The sequence below is a fragment of the Eublepharis macularius genome, chromosome 3 (assembly GCF_028583425.1).
Source record: "Eublepharis macularius isolate TG4126 chromosome 3, MPM_Emac_v1.0, whole genome shotgun sequence".
Classification (NCBI taxonomy): domain Eukaryota; kingdom Metazoa; phylum Chordata; class Lepidosauria; order Squamata; family Eublepharidae; genus Eublepharis; species Eublepharis macularius.
In genome coordinates this window covers 80,411,851-80,436,041 of record NC_072792.1, presented here as the reverse complement: position 1 = coordinate 80,436,041, position 24,191 = coordinate 80,411,851, and the positions used below count along the sequence as shown (strand labels likewise).

The following is a 24,191-nucleotide window of genomic DNA, read 5'->3' as shown; positions in this document are numbered from 1 at the left end:
GCAAAATCAAAAAGAGTCCAGTAGCACCTTTAAGACTAACCAATTTTATTGTAGCATAAGCTTGTTTCTCAATGTGTAGCCTTAAGCCCAGTGTGCATAATGGGAAAATCTAGGAGGGGGAAACCTCCTGGACTGTTACAACCCTTAGAAACCCCTCCTAGACTATGGGCGGTGATTTCAATGGACTTTATCACAGACCTTCCCCCAGCAAAAGGATATACAGTCATTTTAGTAGTGGTGGATTTGTTTTCAAAACAGGCTCATTTTATTCCTTGTACTACGATCCCTACAGCTAAGAAACTAGCCAGCCTGTTCATAAAACACGTGGTCAAACTTTTTTCCTAATAAGGTAATATCCGACAGGGGTCCACAGTTGGTTGCCAACTTCTGGCAGGAGCTTCTTAAAATTGCTAGAATTGAACAAGGACTTAGCTCCGCCTACAACCCCTGGATCCCAACAGCCAGGAGATCTAGAAGAATTGTGGGCGAATTTAACTTCCCAATGGGGAATCATACAAAAGACTTTGGACAAAGCAAAAGAGGACCATAAGAAATTTGCTGACAGAAAACTCTCCGAACCATGGAAATTACAACCAGGAGTCTTTGTATATATTTCCAGCAAAAACATTAAAGGGGAGCAACCTAGCCAAAAATTAGGGTGGAGATATTTAGGACCTTTTCCCATAAAGAAATTGATCAATGAAGTAACTGTGGAAGTAGAGCTCCCAAAGAATCTAAGGCAAACCCACCCAATATTTCACTTCAGCCTTCTGAAAAGGGCTCCCCCACCTGACCAGTGGCACCCAGAAAGGGGGGCCTCACATCCAATTCTGGTAGATGGACAAATTCATTACGAAGTAGAGGAAATACTGGATTCTAAAGTGAAACACAACAAACTTTTCTATCTAGTCAGGTGGAAAGACTTTGATGAATCTTACAAAGAATGGGTGGAAAAATCCCATATGAATGCTCTTAGAATTATTTCACATTTCCGCAAGTGCTATCCTGATAAACCTGGCCCTTGAGAAGAGGGGCCATCTTTGGGGAGGCAGAATGTCATGTTTGTGCCCCATCCATGCCATCAATTGATGCTGACCTGTTGTTCTGAACCAAAGTTTCATGCTATAATGTGATGTCATATTGCCAATGCCATAACTGTCTTGCTTTCGCAGGCTTATTGAAGCTGCAGGTGTCTTATCTAACGGACTGTAGAAACTCTCAGTGCTTCTGACCTTGTATCCTGCTCACTCCCATGCACTGCTATGTCTCAACTTTGATCCCTTGCTTTCTCAGTGTCTCAACCTGATAGTACAAATATGTGAGAAGTTCTCAGGACGAGTTTGCACCAAAATTCCTGTTTTACTTTTGGGAGGAGGAAACAGTAAACATGGGTGTTAAGAGGAAGGGTTTCCCCACATTTTACCATTCCTGTCAACCTGTTCTTACTGCTTAGTTGCTTACCTAGCTTCTGAGTAATCCTATGGACATGTCTGTGGAAATGATCCTATTTCTGAATAAAACCATTTAACCAAGAGCCTGGAATTCTTGCAACAATGGTACAGGGATCTATCTGCCATAGCCTGTCATCCATAGCCTGATAGCTAGGCAGCTCTGGCTGCCAACCAGAGAGCTCCCATTCTTCTCTATGCGAGCAAGGAGCAAGAATTAATTCCCTAGGCAATGATTGGAAAGGTGTTTGTGTGGTGAGTGAGGGGGCTCTTCCCCCACCCTTTTCTATTTGATTTTGCTTCATTGCAACTGTTTGGTGCTGCAAGCCAATGCAAGTCATTTGGCATTTGTGACTCCTAGTACATATTGGAAGTTTCCTGGGGGGGGCATTTGGGGGGTCTGTAACTCAGACCTCCGAAATGCAATCTTGGCTAAACTTGGAGGATGGCTGGAGGAGAGCCTGCTGAAGCCTCGCTGTGAGTTTGAAATTTCTGAGTGCAAAGGGGGCGGTCCTAGGGCACCTGGAAGTGACAGACCATGGACCGATGAACCAGTCCGTGAATGGGGCAGGTCCATGAAAACTTTGTGGTCCGTGAAGCACAATGGACCATGGGTCGATGGTCTGTCGGGTTTTTCCAGTTCGTGCTCACCTCTACATGACATTTGAGAGGAACCTCATATTGCAGAAATGAAAAAGATACTTTTAAAATTCATTTTTGCAGCCCAGCTATCTGAGAAATGACAATATTTTAAAATCCAAAAACATGCATAGAATTCAAAGTAATTAAGGCTCCTGTTGCTAGCAGTATCTGACGAAGGGAGCATTGACTCTCTAAAGCTCATACCTTGGAAATCTAGTTGGTCTTTAAGGTGGTGCTGGACCTGAATCTTGCTCTTCTACTAAAGACCAACATGGCTACCCACTTCAACCTGCTGCTAGCAATGTAACCATTAGAGGGTTGGACTAGGATCTGGGAGACCCAGATTCAAATCCCTGCTCTACCATGGAAACTCACTGGGTGACATAGGACCAGTCACACTCTGTCAAAGCTACCTCAGAGGGTTATTTTGAGGATATAGTTGAGAAGAGAATTATATAAGCCTATATGAGTCCTGATTGGTGAGAAAAGTGAGGTATAAATGAAGTAAACAAACAAATTTCTGCAGAAACATAGGACTTTAAGGAAAGTTCTTTCTTTGTGCAGATTCAGTCTGGAAAAGGATTTGGTGTGTAAATCAGGGGAAAGTGTTTTAGCCACTTCAGGCGACCATGAGCATAACAATCACATTGCTTAAATAAAGCTTGTATATAAACACTTACCTGCCACTTGAGGCAAGCAAGGCCTGTCCCCAAATAATTTAAATGTGGGAAATGTTTGTAAACCGGAATAAAAAGTTACCCCTTACCTTTAAAAAAATGTGCAAGCTGCCAATATGTCTAACACAAGAAAGTGTACTTAGCTCAGTATTATCACCTCACAGACGATCTTCGTAGACATCTGGACTGAGGCGGCTTGGCACTGCTGATATTATTGGATCTGTTGGCAGTGTTCAATACAGTCGATTACGATCTTTTGACTCACCACCTCGCCAATGTGGGGATACGAGGGATGGACTTGCAGTGGCTTGTCTCTTTTCTCCATGGTCGGGGACAGAGGGTGGCGCTTGGGGAGAAATTTTCATCCCGCCACCCTTTAGTGTGCGGGGTCTCAATGGCTGCTTCAGCGGACATGCCTAAGATGGCAGCCAGGTGCCCACAAATAACCAGCCCACCAAAAAATGGCTGTCAAGGCCTACACCAAGGGCTGCAGTCCCCTGGCTGCTCTATGAACAGGGCCCTAATAATGCCACCAACGTTGCCCACTCACGAAGGCCAGCATTTCAGGGGTGGAAATTCCCAACAGCCCAATAATCACCAACAGGAAATGTCCCTGGGAAGATAATGGGGAAGGGAGGGGTGAGACGGGATAAGGGCCCAACAAGCCTGCCAACAGGGCCAGGCGGTGAAGCCTACAATTAACAGGGCCTGACCCAAGCAGAAGCTTTGGAAAGGGAAAGCGGCTTGTAAGCAAACAGCCGCACCCAGCTGGGCACCACAGCCACCACCAACAGTGGCGCCCCGGAAAAGTGTGGCCCAGAGGAGCGCTTGATGACACAAGCGCCCCGCAGCAGCCGCACTACTCCGCTGCAGCAGCCCGCTAGCTCAATGTAGCTGAGCCCTGAGGAAAAACGCTTCCCTCAACCGCGGCCTGTAAAGGCATGGCAAAGTGCAGTGCTTCACTCCCCACGTGCACCGCCGCAGCCTCGCTTCTCCGCCATTCACCTCCTGGAGCCCAAGCTCTGCATGCAGCCTCGCACGCAGCCGCTAAAACACCAACAGGCCCCACTGCGATCTCTGTTCCTCATGCCGGGTAAATGAAACAAGCGTCCTGCTTGCCTGAGCATGAGGTGCAAACTGAGTGCAGTGGGGGACGGAGAAGCCTAGCAAGGCTGCCGACTCTGCCCCCAAGTGAAGCCCCATATGCCGGGAGCATGCCTTCTGCCTTCTTCCTTCCAAGAAGGCAAACTGCACCCAGCCTGAGTGACTGTTGCCACTGGCACCCAGCCTGAGCGGCTGTTGCCACTGGCCGGGAGTCCCGGAGTCCCTTACCCAAAATCTTAAATTCCAAAATTACATGGTCACTACTACCCATTATCACCTCATCAACCAGTTCTTCCCTACTTTCACCTCATCAACCAGTTCTCCCCTTTTGGTGAGAATCAAGTCCAAAATAGTAGGCCATCTTTTTTCTGTCTCTTCTTTATGGAAGATGTTTTCAGCAAGACAAGTCAGGAATTTATTAGACCTTATGTTTTTAACAGAGTTTGACTTCCAGCAGATATCAGGGTAATTGAAATCTCCCATGATGTTATCAGTAATATAACATATAAGTAATATTATTTAAACTAATTTCTGAAAAGCTATAAGATGAAAAATTGAGCCAACAACAGAAAATCATGGTGTTTGTGGCATCCTCAACTATTAAGAAAGGCAACTATGTACAATTCCAAGTAAGACAAGTCCCAAAGTTAAATAATTATCTAATCATATCAGGACAGGCAATGCAACATGCTATACTAATATTAGTATAAGCTTGAATATTGCATTGCTCAGATTTGGTAATATTTAATGCCAAATTGGTAAGAAATGCTATAAATAGTAAGAGGAGTGAACCCTAAAGAGCCTTAGAGGCACAGGGATTTAATTGTTACTTTGAGAAGTACTATTTAATCCATGTCCTGAAGATCTATTTATACCTCCTGTATGAGAGTTGGTTTTATAAACAGATCTTTTATCCCTCTCACTTATTGAAATGGATTATCTTAAAATGGACTGTGATGACGGTAATGAAAAGATCTCTTTGGATACATAATGAGATCAGGAGGTCCCTTGGCCCTCAGAATGAAAAACTGTCCAAAGAGAATGGTTGAACTTAGTTTTATAGTCTTCTCCTCACCATAGAATTCCTAAATGTTTGATTTGGTTCTTCAGGGCTTGTTTAAATATTAGAAATGTGTTTGTGCTGATTTTTTTAAAAAAAATGCAAAATGGCTGGCAAAAAGAGACGTTTATCTTATAAAAAGGTGGTTGTGCAACATTGGGACATTTTTCTTTGAACTAAAACCAATTTTTTTCAATGGAGACTTAATTATTTCAATATCTGATTTTTTTTCAGGCTGTGAGAAGGCAAAAGGTTCTTGAACAAAGTATCCACTCTGCCCAGGAGATTGACAAAACTCTTCAGTTAATCCAAGAGTCCCTTACTCTCATTGATCGACAGTTAGCAGGTTATATTGGAGACAGAATTGATGCAGCACAAGTACCTCAAGAAGCACAGGTAAGATTTATGGATTTAAGTCTTGAATAGCTTTGTCTTTCAAGAGGCCATGAAAACTCTAATTGTTTGTTCTTTTACCCAGTGATGGTGGTTTCTAGAATTTTCAAGTTATCTGAATTAGGAAATCCATATTTGCAATCCATATTTGTCAGATTACTGTCTAGAATACAATACCAACAGTACACATAGTAATATGGGTCTTCTAAAGGTCAGATTTATTTTAAAGTAAAACCATATTTTACAATTCATTTTATCTTTCCTCATGCTAACATAAAATTATGACATAAAATTAGAAGTTATGAAGTGTTGGTGAAGATTGTGCTATAACATTAAAGAGGCAAAATGGATACTCTAAGTCCCCACAGAGCTATTTTATCATGCCATCAGCTGTTCATCCTTTCTACTGCTTTTAGTTGACTTCCTAGTAAAGCTGAATAGATATCCTATGAAATGAATTATGAAATCACAGATACTCCATTAATTACTTGGATCGTCATGCTCATATTCATAATCTAATATAAAAGGAAATGTGCTTTAATATCCTTGTATTTTTCCTTCTTGCCACTACCTCTGAAAATGTTTGTTTAACCTTTGAAACAAATTTATAATTATATTCTATTATGCTTATTATTTTTGTACATAACAAATAATGCTTTATATGAAATGACCACAATTTGCTGTTTAATATTTCAAATAAGGATAGCAGTTTTTTTTTCTAAATGGTGCTTCAAATGCTAATGTTTTCTTCCATTAGAATATCTGAACAATCATACTATTTACAAAAAACAAAATTAATACATTTCTTCTAAGGAATACATTTGGAGAGTTTTCTACACTTTTCTAAACTGTATGCTCTCTGCTTTTGGATCTAATCTAATTCTGCTCTCTTTTTTGATGAAAGGTTTAGTTTGACGATAGTTTTGCTTCATGTTTAACATCACATCCATCTGGTGGTAATACTGTGAAATGCAGTCATCCTAACAAATGGGTGCATGTTACTTTAATAATAAAGGAGGGCTTGATTTTTGTCAAAAAAAAATAATAAAAAGAAAGCTTTACTACTACATCTAACTTATGATGATGCAATTGCAAATATTTTGGAAACAGAACTAATAATGACGTTATTTGACCAGTTGCAGTTATTGGACTGTTATATGTAGTCTAATCTCTTAAATAATATGGTATTAGATGGGACTTCCATGATATGGTAGCTCCTATGACAAGATGCAACTTTTTTCTAATAGTAGATGTAGTACCACAGAATTTAATGATAGAATAAAATTTAGGCTTAGATCCTGTAAAAAATGTCAACTGACAGAAGATCATTTTCCAACAGGAAAAAAATGGAAATTTTGAGGGGAGGGGGAATTGAAATCTATGCAATAGTTATTTTTTTATCAGTAAAGACAATTATACTTTTAAATACCATAAATATGCCCCAAATAGTACATTTTATATGCTAATTATAAATTATGCTTTTTAATTTTTAATTTTGATTTTTTTTAACAATATAACAACAAAAATATATACTCTGAACAATGTGAACGTATGCTCAGAACAGTGTGAACAGAAATCTTGCTTTTATAGAAAAAAAATGCAATTCTGAGAATTAAAAACTGCTGCACCCTATGTTACCGTAGCACATGTATCTTAATTTTTGCCATCATAGAAGCATGAAAAGAGACATTCATGGCAATTTGGTCAACAATTGATTTGCATCTGCCCCTGCTGAAATAAAGAACAAGGCAATATTTGCTTGGCTGAGGGATTCAACCAATGGGGGAAGTGCTTGGAAGAAAGTATATATCTAAGCCTTGCCCCCTTCTTGGCAGGCTTTGCTCGCTTGCTGCTGTCCTGCCCTCCTTCCCTTTGGGCATAATGAGATTAGCCATTAGGGGCCAAAGAGAATTTGGGGGGGTTCTCCCTGATTGGCTATGGATAAGCCTTTCTTTGCCTGCTTCACAGGGTGCAGAGGGGAGAGGAGATTAAATAGGCCTGGTCTTCGAATGTTTAGATCATAACTAGCTTGGAGCAGGTTTAGGACAGGCTGCTCATGATAGTCAGGGATGAGCAGCCTAAGGCATCAAAGATTGAAGAAGTGTCCTTCTCAGTCCATCAGGGGCCTCTGTGGTGGGATGAGATTTAGGAAAGAGTGACCTTGGGGCTGAGCAACAGCTTGGCAAACCTGGTAGTTGCTTTAGGGGAAAAGGATGGAGGTTGTGATCCCTTGGCACATTGTGTGCAGGTGTGGATAAAAAATGCTGGAAGAAGATGCCTTTGGAGCATCTCCTTTCATGACCCCCAAGTTTCAGAACAATTGGACTTCGGAGAGCCAGGGTAGATCTGCCAGATAAGGCATGGATTGGTCAGGGTGTTTAGTGCTGACTGCCCCATTTAAATATTTTGCATATTTGGATTAGCTATTTAAATAAAATATTTAGATCAGCTGTTTAAATAAACTAAACCCAAAGTTGGTTTTGTGTCTTTATTTAGGGTATTGGGGCAAAATGCAAGTTGAAGGTAGAATGCAAATTCTGTAATAAACATGACAGCTTTTCTTCCATTTATGGTGACTGCCATTTACAGTTAAGCATCTCGGTAATGAAAGCTACATTATTACGAACGTTTCAGACTGTGCAATTGTCATCATCTCTTGACTTCTTTCATCAGTGTTGACTATGTCTGGTAGCGTATTCAGAGAAAGGCTTAATATGATATTTTGTTCCATTCCCAGAACTAGTTATTGATAATGCATATTTGCCAATAGATTTGGTTGCTTTCTCTTCCTTGTAGTGATGTGCACCTCAGCCCATATTCGGGTTTCCCAGTTCGGGTTTTCCGAAGCAGGGAAAAAAATAGGGAAAACCCAAAACCAAAAGCAGCAAGCTGCTTCAGCTTCAGGTATTTAAACCGTGTCTGGATTATTAGGAAAGATTCAGCCAATGGGAAACACCACTCCTGGATATTTGGGGGCGGGGGGGCATTTGCTTTTCCAACGTTGGTGGGGACCTTCTTCTAATTCTCCTCTCATGACCCTCCAGGTTTCAGAATGATTGGACTTCGCGGGGCCATGTTATCCCCCCCCAAGAAGGTGTCCCTATCCACCTCCAATCTCCATTATTCCATATAGTGAAAACCGGGGGGGGGGGTGGCTTTCTAGGTGGCTGGAGGTGGCATTTTGCAAGCAAAATGCACCAAATTAGCAGGGGACCTACTACTATCTATTCTCTAAAGAGCTCCCAAGTATCAAGGATATTGGACCCTGGGGGGCACCCTAAAGAAGGTGGCCCCAGCCACCCCATTGGTTCTTATTGTGGGAAAAACCAGACTCCCACAGCAGAAACACATGGATTGTGGCATGGCCACAGGTATATTTCCACTTACAATCTACAGCCCAACAGAACCAAAGTGAAGCCCCCCCCCCCCCGCCGCAAAAAGCCTAGCACAACCAGAGCAGGCTGGCCAGCCGCTCTCCACTATTCTGTATGATGAGAACTTTTATAATGTCTTTCCCAGGGGCACATATGCACACAGCATGGATGCCACAGCCGAGGCATGCTCCTGAATGCAAGATGATCCCTGGGAAAGCCAAACAGAACCAAACACACATGCCCCCCAAAACCCCAGCACCCCCAGAACAGGCTGGCCAGACCTCTTCCTTGTTCCCTATGAGGACCAACCTTCACATCAGAGAATCACACTAACAAAAAATTAATTTAAACAAATTTTATTTATTAGATTTCTTGCATGTTATCCCAACAAGTGGGCTCAGGGCAAGTAACAGCATTAATGTTACATTTACATTATATGAATATTAAAATACAACATACAGTCAAACATGGAATAAACAGCAATAAAAAATACTCAAAACCTTGTGAATCAAGGGAACTCTTGCAACTAGAAGTAAACTGAAGCCTCCCCCAATAACCAAATTGATGAAAAGGGAACAACTGCACACCAGAGAATCACAGCCATTCCACTCAAACCAAACTGAACCAAGGGACACGCTTGCAACTTAGCCAAGCAGAACCAGTGTTATTCACTGGTTCTGCTTGGCTAACCAGCCAGGCACTGACTTCAGCCAGTGGGAAAACACCACAGAACAGATCCTAACACTATCATCACTCAGCCACAAGTGGCATTTGCCAAGCACAGCTGCAAAAGAGGGACCCCGCTGGCTTCAGACTCAGAAACACCCTCAGAAAACTAACAATAAGTGAAAGCCAAGTAAAGCACCCCCCACACAAGATTCCCCAAACAAGCCAAACAAAGCCAAACAGTGCTCCCACACACAGCAAAACTATTCAGCAAGCAAGCAGCAAAAATTAAATAGAAAAATTAAATTTAAAAATGCAAACTAATAACAATTTCCGCTTCTCTCAACCCACTAAGACAACCTCCTCCCACCAAAGGGAAAAATACCCCTATGAGTCTAGTGACTCTCAAACTAGTCTCCTCCAGGTGCACTCAGTCAGGTCTGGCATTTATCAGGTCCAGTCAGATCCAGGTCAATTTTGCTTGCAAAATGCCACCCCCAGCCACCTAGAAAGCCCCCCTAGTTTTCCCCCTAGGGAATAACATACATTGGAGGTGGACAGGGGCACCATTTGGGGGGCATAACATGGCTCCCTGAAGTCCAATCTCCCTGAAACTTGGGAGTTCTTGAGAGGACAGGTAGGATTAGTTCCCTGGAATATTTGGTGCATTTTGCTTGCAAAATGTCACTCCCAGACACCTAGAAACCCTCCTTGTTTTCTCCTGCAGCATTTAAAAAAAACACTCTCCTCCCAAAGAATCACCAGGGAAGAAGAGCTGCTGCTGCAGGGATTGGCCACTTTATCACTGCCCCTCTTCCTCTCCTGATCCCCTCTCTCCTCATCCTCCTGCCTCTCACTCCAACCCCCTCGTCCTCCCACCCATCAGCCAAAAAAGGTGCAAACTGTGACAGCACTTTTTCTCTTGCTGTTCCTTAAGGAATGGTAAGCAACGTTTCTTAAGGAACGGCAAGGGGGGAAAGTGCTGCCACGCCTCCCTAAGCTTACCAAAGTGTTCTGAAATGCTTTGGTAAGCTTTGCTTCAGCATTTCTAAATTGCTTCAGCAATGCTGAGGCTGATTCGGGAATGCCAAAACATCCTGAATCGTGTTTGATCCCAACCCCAAAGCACACATCCCTACTTCCTTGTTGTTGTTGTTCAGTATCATTATTAGTGATATCATAGCAATGACGAACAATAAAGGTGACAGGAAATCACCTTGAAATATTCCATGCCTGATAACTAACACATCGTTTTCCCACTCTATTAGCTGACAATATTATGTACCATTTTCTCATTGGCTTATTTGGAAATATTTTTTACAACAGCAGTTGTAAAAAAGCAGCAGTTACTGCTTCAGTATCTCCAGTGCTTCCAGAATTGTTCTTAACTTCAGCAAGTATTTTTCTTCTAACATCATCTTTCATTCTTTATTTTTCCATCTTTCAAACTTTTCAAGCAATTTGCATCCTTCCAAATTTTATTTATTTATTTACTTTGATTTATAGTCTGCTCTACCTGCAATCAGACTCAGAGCAGGTAAACAACATAATAAAACATATAATAAAAATATATAATAAAAACTCTGGTAGCAATCATATAAATGATGTCATAAACATCTTAGAGCAGTACACATTGCATTCCACATCTTAGACATCCTCAGGGTCTGTGGGACAGGGTGGCCAAGAACTAATTAATACAGGGTCAGGAGCACATGCCCCCCACTGGCAGGAGGCCAGTTGGTGGATCTGCCTGTGTCAACCACCACAAGCCTGGCAGAACATCTCCGTCTTACAGGCTCAGCGAAATTATAACAAATCCTGCTAAAACTGGGCTTCCATGGACAGAGAGTTACACCAAGTAAGTGCCATGGCTGAAAAAGCCTTGACTCTGGTTGAGGCAAGGCAATCCTCCTTGGGGCCAAAGATCACCAGTGGATCACCAAAGATCACCAGTGGCCTTCGACAATACATCACCAGTGGTTGTTTATCTGCTGACCAGAGCAGATGAGAGACATCCCGCAGGTATATTGGTCTCAGTCCACTAAGAGCTTTAAAGGTTAAGACCAGAACCTTGAACTTGATCCAAAACTCCACTGGAAGCCAGTGCAGCTGGTTCTGGACAGCTGGACTCCTGATCAAAACATGTGCAGCTGAATTCTGGACCAATCGTAACCAATCGTATGCTGGGCAGACCCAAGGGCAGCCCAGCATAGAGCGAGTTAGAGTAATCCAGCCTGGAGGTGACTGTTATGTGGATCACTGCTGTTGGATTGCTGGCCAACAGGTAGGGAACAAGCTGCCTGGCCCGATACAGACATAAAAATGCAGACCTGGCAACTACTGTGACCTGGGCCTCCATTGACAAGGAGGCATCCAGGATTATGTCCAGACTCCTTACTGTCGGCACTGGCTCAATTAGCACCCCACTGAGAGCTGGGAACTGGATTCTCAGACCCGACAGCCCATGGCCCAGGTGTAGTACTTCCACCTTCACAGGGTTCAACTTCAGTCAACTTTGTTTTATTGATCTTTAAATCTAGGCTAATTATCCATGTTGGTGTCTTCTTTTTCAATATGTCCATTGATCTGTCAATATAATAAAACACATTGTGGATATGAGACTTGCAAGTGAGCAGGGAAAAATCTCATCTGCTATATATGGATTACTTTAAATTGTACAGAAAATCTGAAGAGGATATCAAGTTTCTGGTGCATACAATGTAAATACTTAACCAAAATATAGCTATGAACTTTGGAATTGAAAAATGTTCGATACTATCAATAAAATGAGGGAAGATTACCAAATCAGATAAATAAAATTTTGTGGATGTAAACAGATTAATCTACAAGATTAATCTACGAAGAAAATTACAAACTGATAGGTAGCCAGAGGAGTGACTGTAGTTATGCAAATCATCTGGGAAAGGGAAGGATTACAACCTAATTTGCCATTTTTACCTTCCTCCAAAGCAATTTAGAGTAACAACTACAGTTAACCAGGTTGGCCAATTTTTTTCTGGCAGAGGCACCTTTTAACAGCTGCCTTCAAGGGAAATTCTACAAATACAAGTTTCAGGTCCAGTAGCACCTTAAAAACTGATTAGAGTTCCAGGGTATGAGGTTCTGTGGAGCTTTGATTCTTGAAGGCGCATACCTTTGAAATCTAGTTAGTCTTTAAGGTGCTACTGGATCTGCATCTTGCTCTTCTACTACAGACCAACATGGCTACCCACAAGAAACAAATACAGTTTCCCTCAAACCAAGATTCCTATGGCAGCGGGCGGCTGGGGGTGGGGGGGATGATGTCCATGTGTTTAAGAATCATTTAGAAGAAGCTGTTTTCATTTTGAAGTGCCTGCCCAACACAGAAACTTTACAGGTGGGGAATGTGCTGCCATGGAATTTAATTGTTTCATTACTATTCTTTGTGAATTTTATCACCTCTTTCCCCCCCAGCCGGAATGCCTAAGGCATGCATATCAGTTGGTCTGGCATGCATGATTCCTCTTTGGGTTCTTTGACTTCACCACGCTGTATTTTTCCTGTTTCATCAAACACACTTAGAGTCTCTCTACACAAGACATCTGGCATATGTTCTTCAAGTGTCGAGTGATGCCATGTTTCCTGGAAATTGTAGTTTTAAAACAGTTGCTAGAAATCACTGTGGAGAGGAAGGTTGAAAATACAAGCAAAATTAAGTTAGAAGGATTTTTCTAGTGTAGTTTATGGGTGCAAGCATTTAGCTCCCCTGCCCGGCACCAACCCAATCTTGGCCATTAAGGCCCTGATCTGGGCCAAAATGGGCCCAAAATGGCCATTTTCAGCCATTTTGGGCAAATTTCAGTTGGGATAGTGGCCAAAACATCCCAGTTAAGGGCCAAAACTGTCCAGATCAGATTGGTGCCAGGAGTGGGAAACCTCCCGCACCCAGCACCGACCCGATCCTGGCTGTTTAGGCCCCAATCCAGGCAAAAATGGGCCCAAAATGGCAATTTTTGGACATTTTGGGCCCATTTTGCCCTGGATTGGAGCTGAAGCCATCTGGATCGGGTCCGTGCTGGGAGAGAGAAGCCTGCCCCACCTGGAACCAACCTGTTCCAGGCTATTTTGGCCCTGATTCCAGCACAAGCCCCAAATGGCCATTTTTGGACCATTTTGGCCAGGATTGAGGCTGAAACCATCCAGATCGGGTCAGTGCTTGGTGGGGGAAGCCTTCTCCACCTGGCACCGACCCGGTCACAGCTGTTTAGGCCCCAATCCTGGCTGATCCAGACCCAAAATGGCAATTTTTGGTCATTTTGACCCCCTTTTCCGGAACCACCAGGATCAGGTTGGTGCTGGGCGGGGGAATGCTCCCCTGTATGGCACTGACTTAGTCTGGGCTGTTTCAGCCCTTATCCTGGCCCCATTTTTGGCTATTTGGGGCCCGTTTCGTCCAGGATCAGGGCCAAAACCACCAGGATTGGGTTGGTGCCTGGCGGGAAATCCTTCCTCTGCCCAGCACCAACCCAATCTGGGCTGTTTTGGACCTGATCCAGGCCAAAACATGCCCAAAATGGCCATTTTGAGCCATTTTGGGCCCCTTTCGTCATGGATTGGGGCCAAAACGGCCCTGATCAGGCCACTGCTAGGTAGGGGAACACTCCCCCCTCTGGCAGTAGCCGAATCCCAGCCATTTCAGCCTGGTCATGGGGTGTGACATATGCTAATGAGTAATGCTAGTGAGTTCCTGCAGCTCTTTTTCTATGAAATGATCCCTGTATATTATATAGGAAAAAAAACCCCTTTAAATAGTCAAAAGGGTCCTGGATAACCTGTCTCCAAAGAGAGACAGAGACTAAGTCAAAGCAAAAATTAAACTCGTAAGTTTCTTTCATTATTGATTACAATAATTATGAAAATTGCATATTTCATAATAATCATCATTAATATGAAAATGAAACAAACACAATGATTTTCTGTTGTTTTTATCTTTTTTTCATTATCGTAGTCTTGCCTCTCTCTGACTTTATTGCTTTCACTTTTATGAGGCAGCCAATGTCTTCCTAATAAGCCAACAACCGGGTAGGAAAGCTCACAACTGGAGGGATAATCAATAACACAATACCAGTAAATATAATTTAAAATGTATTCAAGTGAATTATGCATTCTTTTTATATTTCCAGGTGAAGACTGTCTAGATGGAGGAAGGATCGCCATTGGCATTGGCCAATTCTTTGTGGCACACCGAAGGAATGCATTAAGTGTTGCAATTGCAACATCAAGTGTTATTAAAGTGTATCTTGTATACTGGTGGACCGATTCTTCTGGCCCCTGAGGATGTATATTTTATGAAAGGAGTTGGAATTTCTAGTCATCCACTTGTTGGGCAGGATAGTCCTTCAGATCCTTCCCGCATCTAGATGGTCTTCACCTTGAAATATAAAGAGCACACACAATTAGAGTTTTGATATATTTGGAATACATACCTGTAGAACTTCAACCTTGTTTAGAGCATCCTCTTTCAGCATCTATATCTGCAAAAGAGAAAAGAGATTAGTTAACTATATTTTCAAGAGACTGTTTTGAATCTTCTGGATTTGGTCGACACCACTATTGAGTGACATTTATGCAATAATTCATAATATGTTATTACTGAAGTTTTATATATTTATAAGTATTTATTAGTAGGTTTCAAGTATTTATTCGCTGCATTGGTCACTTTTTCACTTGAATACACTTTAAATTATATTTACTGGTTTTGTGTTATTGATTGTCCCTCCAGTTGTGGGCTTTTCCACCGGGTTGTTGGCTTCTTGGTACTGGAGGTGCCTCTCGGTTTGTTGCTGAATGTTTTCCTAATAAGCTGTATTTCCTAAGGAGTGGGGGAGAGAGAAGCTCGGGGCTTTCATGCTGTAGCCACTAGGATTACATACACATGTGAGGAATTCCAGTCCTGAAGGATATGGGATGGGACCTGGCATTCCACTTTCTGCCCAATGCCTGCCCTGTTGTGCCAAATTTCCCCATTGTAATCTGTGTTCTCTGCTCGCCTGCTGCTGTTCCAACCGTTTCCATTCTCCAAGCAAATCTACCTCAAGGTTCTCCTGCTGCAGCCTGCCTTGCCCTCCTTCTGCCAACAAATTCCCTTGCCTTGTTAGTCTGTCTCTACCTTGTGCTACTGTCCTTCAAGCACGTTGGCTGCATTGTCATATTTCCTCACTGAACACTGTCTATGTTACTAAGTTTAGCATTTTTCCTGTCAGTTCTGCCATAGGCTTTAATGTTAAACATGGGTGCCTTTCATTGCCTCAAAAATAGGGAAACCTTTATTCTACCTATCTGAAATTTGGAGTGGGGGGATATGTCCTAGGAGAGTGCTATGATCTCCCTGAGTTTGTCCAGTTTGGATGGAAAATCATAAAACTATAGACCCAAAAAGGGGAGATGTCTTCCATTGAATCCAATGGAAAACATTAACCTGATAGACTCATGAAAATGAAGCAAAAAAAAAACCAATAAAAAAAACAAAAATGATATAAAACAAGCTGATAACTAAACAGTCCCTTTTGGAATTAATAAATAAACTCCAATGCTCAAGTGTAGTAGTTCTCAAATATATGTTTTTTCACGTTTGGTAATTTTCCATGTGCTACTTACGCTATGAAAAAAAATGTAATTTTTCTGCTTCTTTTTCTAACAAGAAAAGGAGTTCTGTTGTATGTGTCTATGTGTAATTTACGTTTTCACATCCTCAGAATATGTTGCCACGGGAACAAAGTTATACCTTGGTATAAGGTTCAAATAATCATTGTTAAATAATATGAAGAGTAAAGCAAAGTGGAACACAGCTGCATCACAGTAATTTTATATGGTCTCTTTCAGACACCAGATATAAAATCTTTTGTTTATTTGCTTGTAAAAAATCATTCATATTGGTTTGAAACATATCTGTATTTTTTCCACAGAAAATTCAATCAGAGTTGACAAGCCATGAGATTAGCTTGGAAGAAATGAAAAAACGGAACCGGGGTAAAGATGTTGCCAAAAGAATATTCTCCCAAATCGATATTGCACAGGTTTGTAAATTCAGCTTCCTTTTACATATACTCTTTAAATCTCTTCTTTAAAATACCAAACAATAGTTAACAAATAAAACAACTATCTTACCTCAAAGCCCTCCTCCATCCCATTTTCTTGTAATATTTATAGCATGTTTATAGTTGGGCAGAACAAAGGGCAGGTTTTGTTAAATAATATATCTAAGGTGCTATAGTTACTCAGGGAGTTTAGAAAAGTTTTAAGAAAATTAAAAAGCTGGAAGGATCATAGCACTCTGTTTAGCTAATGACAATTCCTTCATCCAATATGAGGAATCTTCCTATGGCACAGGCCACTGATGGAAGACCTCTCTGTAATGGTGGAGCAAGAGTCCTTGCACTGAATAAATGTTCTGTTTCCCCTGTGGAATGGTAATGTACAATACAATAGGCTGGGTCAAAATATGCCCTTCCGCATGTGGAAGGAGTCTTTCACTTGTGGAAGTATTTTTATGCCTCTTTCTAGTCCATTCCATAATAAAAGTGAAACTAAATGCAAAGATATTCTTCTGCTTGTGTAAGAGTTTATGAAATCTCTTGCACAAGTCCCAAAGAGAAGGCCACATCAGTAAGCAGAACAAGAAAAGGAGAAGTGATTGGTGCAATGAAAAAAAATGTATACATTGCGTGGATCATTATGCATTTCCTCCTAGGTATTATCATTATAGATCATGCTATAGAATGTATATTATTGGAATTTCACAAATACACATAAACAAAGTTGATTATAGCTAACCAGGATAATAACATTGCCAGAATGTTCCCACAGCTGCTAGGCTTCAGAGAAGAGAGAATCAAACAAAACAGTTTTTATCTCATTTGAGCAGTAATAACTCTGAACTTTAAATTAACCTGTCAAGAACTAGAGCTTTCGGTCTCAAAATCCACTCTGCTTCTTTTCCCGGTAACATTCTGACATTATAGTGATCTAATCTAAATATAGCTCAAAATGTGAAGTCTGTGGGACAATGATTGAGCTTTAAGAGATTTTGGACCAGAGGAGCACCTGTGTTTTTGAGATGAATGTTGCTTTTATGTTCAGCAATTTGTATTCTAAGTTTCCCTGATGTTTTGCCAACATATATAACATGACTGGAAGGAACTACATGTACATTTATTAAGAGTATATTGTTTATTATCAATTGTATTTATAAAACTTTTCACACTGCATGTAAATTTTCAAAATGTACAGCTCCCACAGGGGGCTCTGGTGCCAGCCTGGTGGAATACTTTCTCAGTTGCCCTGTGGGACTTATTACAGTTCCACTGGGCCTGTAAAATGGAGATGTTCCACCAGGCCTATGGCTGTGGTTGAGGAGCTAGTAAACTACCCTGCTGGCCTCTTGCCTGGTCTGCTTCACTTTTGCTGTTCTGATTAGATTGCTGTGTCTCCCCCACAGTAATTCGTGAATGTAATTGTCTGTTCTGGAAACTCTGTCTGAGGTCCTTTGTGGACTTGTACTTTATTGTTAATAATGTATTTTGTAGTATTATATTGTTGTTTTAAGTATTTATGTGTTATTGATGTTTCTGATGTTGTAACCTGCCCTGAGCCTGCTTGTGGGGAGGGCAGAATATAAAATCAATAAATCAAATCAAAATCAAATCAAAATATCCCTATGACAAGCCAGATCATGTCAGGAATTCAGAAATACACTCTTCACAGTGCAAATTAAAAAACTGGGGGGAAACTATATATATTTTAATCATTCATTAACATTCTTTAGTAATAAACAATACATATTTTGTCCAAAATTCAAAGAACTATGAAACTAGTCCAGTGAGAAGGCTCTTTAAACTTGTTTTCTTGAGCAACAATCACCTTTCCCATGTCACATAGCTAACTGAAATAAATATATAAAGCAGTTTTTCTCTATGGCTTCGGAGTCACTTGTTCCAAAAAGTAATATCAAAATTTCCCTGCACCTAGTAATGAATCTGGTCAAGTCTATAGGGATAGTTTCTTCAATAGATGTCAACAGGACTATGGGAATTGTGAAGGCCACTTCCTGCTGATTGGATATCTGCCCATCCTGGCTACTGAAATCCTGTCATGCCATAGTCTGGGCTTCTCTTGTTGAGCTTATTAACAGCTCTGTTACTGAGTGTGTATTTACAAATTAAGTATGTATTTATTATTAAGTGTGTTTATTTACAAATAAGGTTGTTACAGGCCCCTCTGGAAATGCAGGGGGAATTATAAATGGAAATTCCTGCCTATCCAGCCTTCCTGAAGTCCATTTGATTTTTGCTTGCTCCAGTAGTGTTGCCCACCTGCATTCACTGGGTATCTGCCACCACTTGTCACTCTGAGACCTGAGGCAGAGTCTGACAGGCCTTACATTCAGTTAACCTTGCAATTACTTATGTTTAAAAGGTTTGGTATGAGATCCTAAGTCAAAAGGTTAGCCCTGTACAGTGGCCTTGTGCATAATCTCAAAATGATAGTCAAGGGCACACCCAATACCTTCCCAAGTATGTAAAAACAATATTGCTCTGTATACCATTTGAAAGGTTTCAGAAAACCATGTGAGAACTTGCATTTATTAGTAAACATACTGAAGCAAAGTGTGGCTCATGGTGCATACTTTTCATTCAGCTGTGTCATATTGTCTTTTCAGAAAAAACTACAAGATGTCTCCATAAAGTTTCGTTTGTTCCAGAAGCCAGCCAATTTTGAGCAGCGCTTACAGGAATGTAAAAGGATTTTAGATGAGGTAAAATTGCAAGTGCCAAAGTTGGACCAGAGAAGTGTTGAGCAGGAAGCAGTGCAGTCACAGCTGGATCACTGTATGGTCAGTATTTGCAGCAGGAAATGTTATGCATAACATGATCTCTCAGACTAGTCTGCCTTCTTCTGCTTAAATATTTTTTCTTTTCTGCTTTGCCTAGAAATTGTATAAAACTCTTAGTGAAGTGAAATCTGAAGTGGAAACAGTAATAAAAACTGGCCGTCAGATTGTTCAGAAGCAGCAAACTGAGAACCCAAAGGAATTGGATGAAAGACTGACAGCTTTGAAATTGCAGTACAATGATCTGGGTGCCAAGGTGTGTTGTTTAGTTTTCAGTGCTAACAAATGGTTGCATCTCTTTTATCAAATTAGTCCTGTTTTTGTTTCCTGCCTTAAAAGTGAAAACATCTACTGCATTATATGGCTATTAAGAGTGCCTCAATAAAATATTCAGATAATGTTCTTTTTCTATTATTTTCTATTCTTTTTCATTTAAGTTTGAATCTTATATGAAACATACTGCATCCCTTCACAAAAACTGGCAACTGGACTTTGATTTCATTCATCTATTATTTGTTTTTAATTGGAGGACTACTCCACTACATATATACGAACAGATAGAAACTTCTGATTCTCTTCACTTATAGGTGAAAAACCTCGTTGATTGGGTGATTTCAGCTGGAAAACAGTAGCTTAGAATGACAGATGATTAAGCAGCATCTCCCCACCAGCCCACATACCAACCTTTCTGATGTAGTCTGCCCACCATTATTTTTTCTAAAAACTGCAGACAAGAACCATGTGACACAGTTTTAGCAAGTATTAGCTATTTTGACAGAGATGACAAACATAGTAACTGTGCAAAAAAGAAAGACCTTAAGATGGCAGTATTTCCTGATTTTCTTTTATAATGTTAAAATTAAAAGTTAGGGTGAAAGAATATAACTTTTGTCCATGAATCCATACAGCCAGCCTTGGAATTATTTTAATACATTTTAATACTTTTTAATGCAACAAAACATAAAATTTAAATTGTACCTACCCACATAATTTTGTATGTTCTTAATCTTAAAAATTAAATATGAAAGGAGTCATTTTATAATTAGGAAAGCTCCTTTATCCAAAAAGCAAAAGATACAAGAATTAATTAAGTACCGAGTGGTAGTAGATTTGAAGCTTAGTTTTGGTTTGGTTTTGGTTTTCACCATACTGAATAGTTTTGTGTCATCTGCAAACTTGGCCACTGCACTGCTCACCCCCATTCTAAATCATTTATGAATAAATTAAATAATTAAATTATTTAATTTAATTAAATGATTTAAATTCATCAAATTATTAAATTATTAAATAATAATTTAATTATTAAATTATTAAATTAAACCCTTGTGGGATCCCACTGCTTACTTCCTCCATTGTGGGAACTGCCCATTTCTTCTAGCTCTTTGCTTCCTGTTGTTTAACCAATTTATTAATCCATAAGAGGACCTTCCTTCATATCCCATATTGCTATTGTTTTGAGCAAAGGAGAACACGGCTCCTAGAATGGCAGGCGCAACTACCATACTCTACTGAGACCACTCTAGTCACTTTTCTGTTCCTCTTGAACAATTCACAACACCCCCCACCAAACCACGTCCAAGCACAAGCCATAGACAACCACGCTCCTCAGAAGCTCCTCACTCTCTCACTTAACATGACAAAATGCCTGCTGGAGGGAAGGCACAGGCAAGCAAATAGCTTCTTGTTGCCATTCCCTAATTGTCTGAGACCCCTTAACCCCACCAGTAATGTCTTGTGTCCCATCTGTTGAAAGAAGCAATGTCTGGTGGACAAAGAGAAAGAGAAGACCCTACAGGGGGCAGCAAGGGCTAGTCAAATAGGAACATGAGGTCAGTATCTTTCTATTGAGTAACATTTCCTTGTCTCCAAATTGATACCTTCAGGATAATATCCTGCTTCTTCTCAGAACCTCTCTCAGCTAGATATCTAGAAGTCTCTCTCTCTCTCTCCACTTTACTATTAAATATGTTAGTTCCTACATAAACTTTCTTTACTCTTTAATTAGTTCACGTGACTATTGTTATGTAAATACTCTGCCAACACCATCTACACAGATGTAGGACCAGAGCAAACTGAATCCATAGCATTAATGCTATGAAGCTCCTATTGGCTTAGAAAAGAGTAACTCTGGATTGCATTGTAACAGTTTTCAAGGAAAGCATTCTCTTGCATGTATGAAAAAATATGGAGAAATCAGTTGGGTTTTAATTCAGTGTATAGTGAAAACTGCATCAATTTTTTTCCTGTATAATCCTTTTGAATATGTTTTAACATTGTTGCTAATTGATGTGGCAGAGATTTACAAGTTTGTTGAATACTAGCTAGAGAGGGAATGAACAAAAGGTGTAGTGATTGTTATTGTTGTTACAGTATTACTTTTCAAAATAACTGTTGCTTCTTTTTCTTGTATGTTAACAATGAAATCTTAAGAAGAGCTACTCCCGTCTAAGCCAATTGAAATCCAGAGTTACTGGAGTAACTCTGCTTATGATTTCACTGTAAAGCTACAATCCTGTTCCCACTTATTTGGGAATAAGTAACACTCCACTAAAATCTGTGGATCTTATTTTTGCATTTGTTCAGGCTGCCTATTTACTGAGGTCTTCACATTATATAATATTTGAGCTTTCATAAGGTTTCTAAAAACACAAATGGACTAGTAAGTGCAAATATTTCTCAGAAGTTTTAAAGAGCAAACATCGGCAAGAAATTCCAGTATCATACCAGATTGCCAGGCCACATTTCCAATATCTACTTCAAACCGTTAAAGGATGACAGACATTATAAGCATTTCATGCTCATTCTTTTTGATCAGTTTCTGCATAGCCTTTGTCTCATTGAGACACAATGCAATTTGAAATTTAATTGAAGGAAAATTCAAGTGACAACCATATAATTTAAATAGCAGCTAGATTGGTCAAATTCATTATAATTCATGATTTATGTTCCAAGAAATTTTCTTTTGACTGCTTCTCTTCAGCCTTGATTGATCATTTTTGTGCTTTCTGTTGGAGAAGGCAGAGAGATAAGAGCTGTTCATGGAATTGAATAAAAACAGTATGTAGCATTTGCTCAGCTAATAAATTCCAGAGCTTGTTGTTAGAGGCATAAGCAGCCAGCCTCTTTGCTGGCAGAAACTGAAATGCCCAAGCCTCTGTTCTTCCTGGAAGAAGATGGCAAAGAACATAGGTTGACTCCTTCCGTTCTGTGGCTGTTAACCAATCCCAGTTGCTGAACTATTTTGGATACCCTGAACAATTACGGGGATTGTGCAGTGTTCATACCCACTCAGTCACTTAAGCCCAACTTTGTTTATGAAATCAAGCCAGTGTTGGTATATTGTTACAAGGTGTTAGGACCAGTCACCAAGCCCCTATAATACAAAGGCAATGAGCAATTTTCCTATCTGTCCACACTCATTTTGCTCAGTCACAAGCAGGCCTTTCCCAATGATGATGAGACTTGTTTTTAAAAATGCTACCACTGAGAATTCAGAACAGTAGGTAACAGTAAAATGTGACTGAAGCATAATTAAACATGCACAAAGTCAGAGGATATGTCTATTCTTCATTAATGTATAGTTGAAGCTAACTTTGAAAATTCAAAGGTGTAATTCATCTATGCTACTCAGTATTTGGTTGAATAACAAGTAACTGACATTGAAGCTGTTAAACGATAGATTCTAATATTTAATAAGGTAATGATGAGTCTAATGTTTATCAAATATGGCAAATGTTTCAGTGTTGGTTCTTGATATCTTGTTGAAGTTTGGCAACTGTAGTTTTAAAAGAGAAGATATATGGCCTGTATATGATGAGTTGATAGTAGAGTCATTTAGCAAGTAATCGGAATAGGAAAATTACAGCTGGTGTGATGGCAAGGCAAGGGATATGAGTCAGAGTAGCACATTTGGTGGTGAAACATTTTGAAGTTTAGGTTATCAAAATCTTTTCTTTTCTTCCACTGCAGGTGACAGAAAAAAAGCAAGAACTAGAGAAATGTTTGAAATTATCTCGGAAGCTGAGAAAGGAAATGAATACTCTAAGAGAATGGCTGGCAGTGACAGATTTGGAACTGACAAAGAGATCAGCGGTAGAAGGCATGCCCATCAATTTAGATGCTGAAGTCGCCTGGAGCAAGGTAATAATATATATTTTCCTCTCTTGTAAACTCACATATGTTTTCCTGGAGTTACCTCACTGTCACAACAACTCTTTCCCTAGAATTGTAAACATCATATAGTTTACACTATTAAAAACTTTATTAACATATTTTACTCTCAATAAAGTTTAATCATTTTGTGACATACTGAGAAACATGTTTTGACAAGAAAATTTTATAATCCAGAATTATATTACCTTTAAATTATGCATCAGGGTGGGATTTATGTGCCACATCACAATTTTAGAACCCCATAAAAGTTCAAGATTGGGGAGACAACAATAAAATCCTAACTACCTTTTTATATTCTCCATTTAGAATGGATTTGTTTGCTCTTCACAGTTTTCCTTTCCTTTCTCAGGCTTAAATTAAAAATTTAATATATTGACCTAATAGCACCTAATCTGCTCCATGATTAATCATTTTATACTAGTTAATCCATTAGATTTTACTACATCAATGTTTATAAGTCAACCACCTAAGAACTGCTAGCATGTTCACACTTCAATTCACACAGAACTACCCCTAAAAATGTACTGTAGTACTGAAATAGATATATAAAGCTGCATTCGAACGTCAGCATAAACAGCTATATTAACTACTTCTATGGAAGTTATTGAAGAGGAAGGTGCACTTTTCTTCATTGTTTACATGTATTTGATTGAAAGGAACAGAAGGCACTACGTTCCTTAAAGAGGATCACATTCACTGATGTCTCCTGCTAATATCCTGTTTTTCTGCCTGATTCTATTTCTGACAATGCAAGCGACCATAATGGCACTGAAAATAACATCA

General features: G+C 40.0%; 1 protein-coding gene across 1 annotated transcript in view; it reads left to right on the top strand.

Annotated features, from left to right (window-relative positions):
• The window catches only part of DMD (dystrophin), a 2,144,806-nt gene that overhangs the window by 1,006,073 nt on the left and 1,114,542 nt on the right, over positions 1-24,191 (top strand). The window contains exons 29-33 of the mRNA XM_054973282.1: positions 5,166-5,327; positions 16,312-16,422; positions 19,065-19,238; positions 19,336-19,491; positions 23,205-23,375. Coding sequence (XP_054829257.1) covers positions 5,166-5,327; positions 16,312-16,422; positions 19,065-19,238; positions 19,336-19,491; positions 23,205-23,375 — 774 coding nt within the window. The remainder of the gene's footprint in view (positions 1-5,165; positions 5,328-16,311; positions 16,423-19,064; positions 19,239-19,335; positions 19,492-23,204; positions 23,376-24,191) is intronic.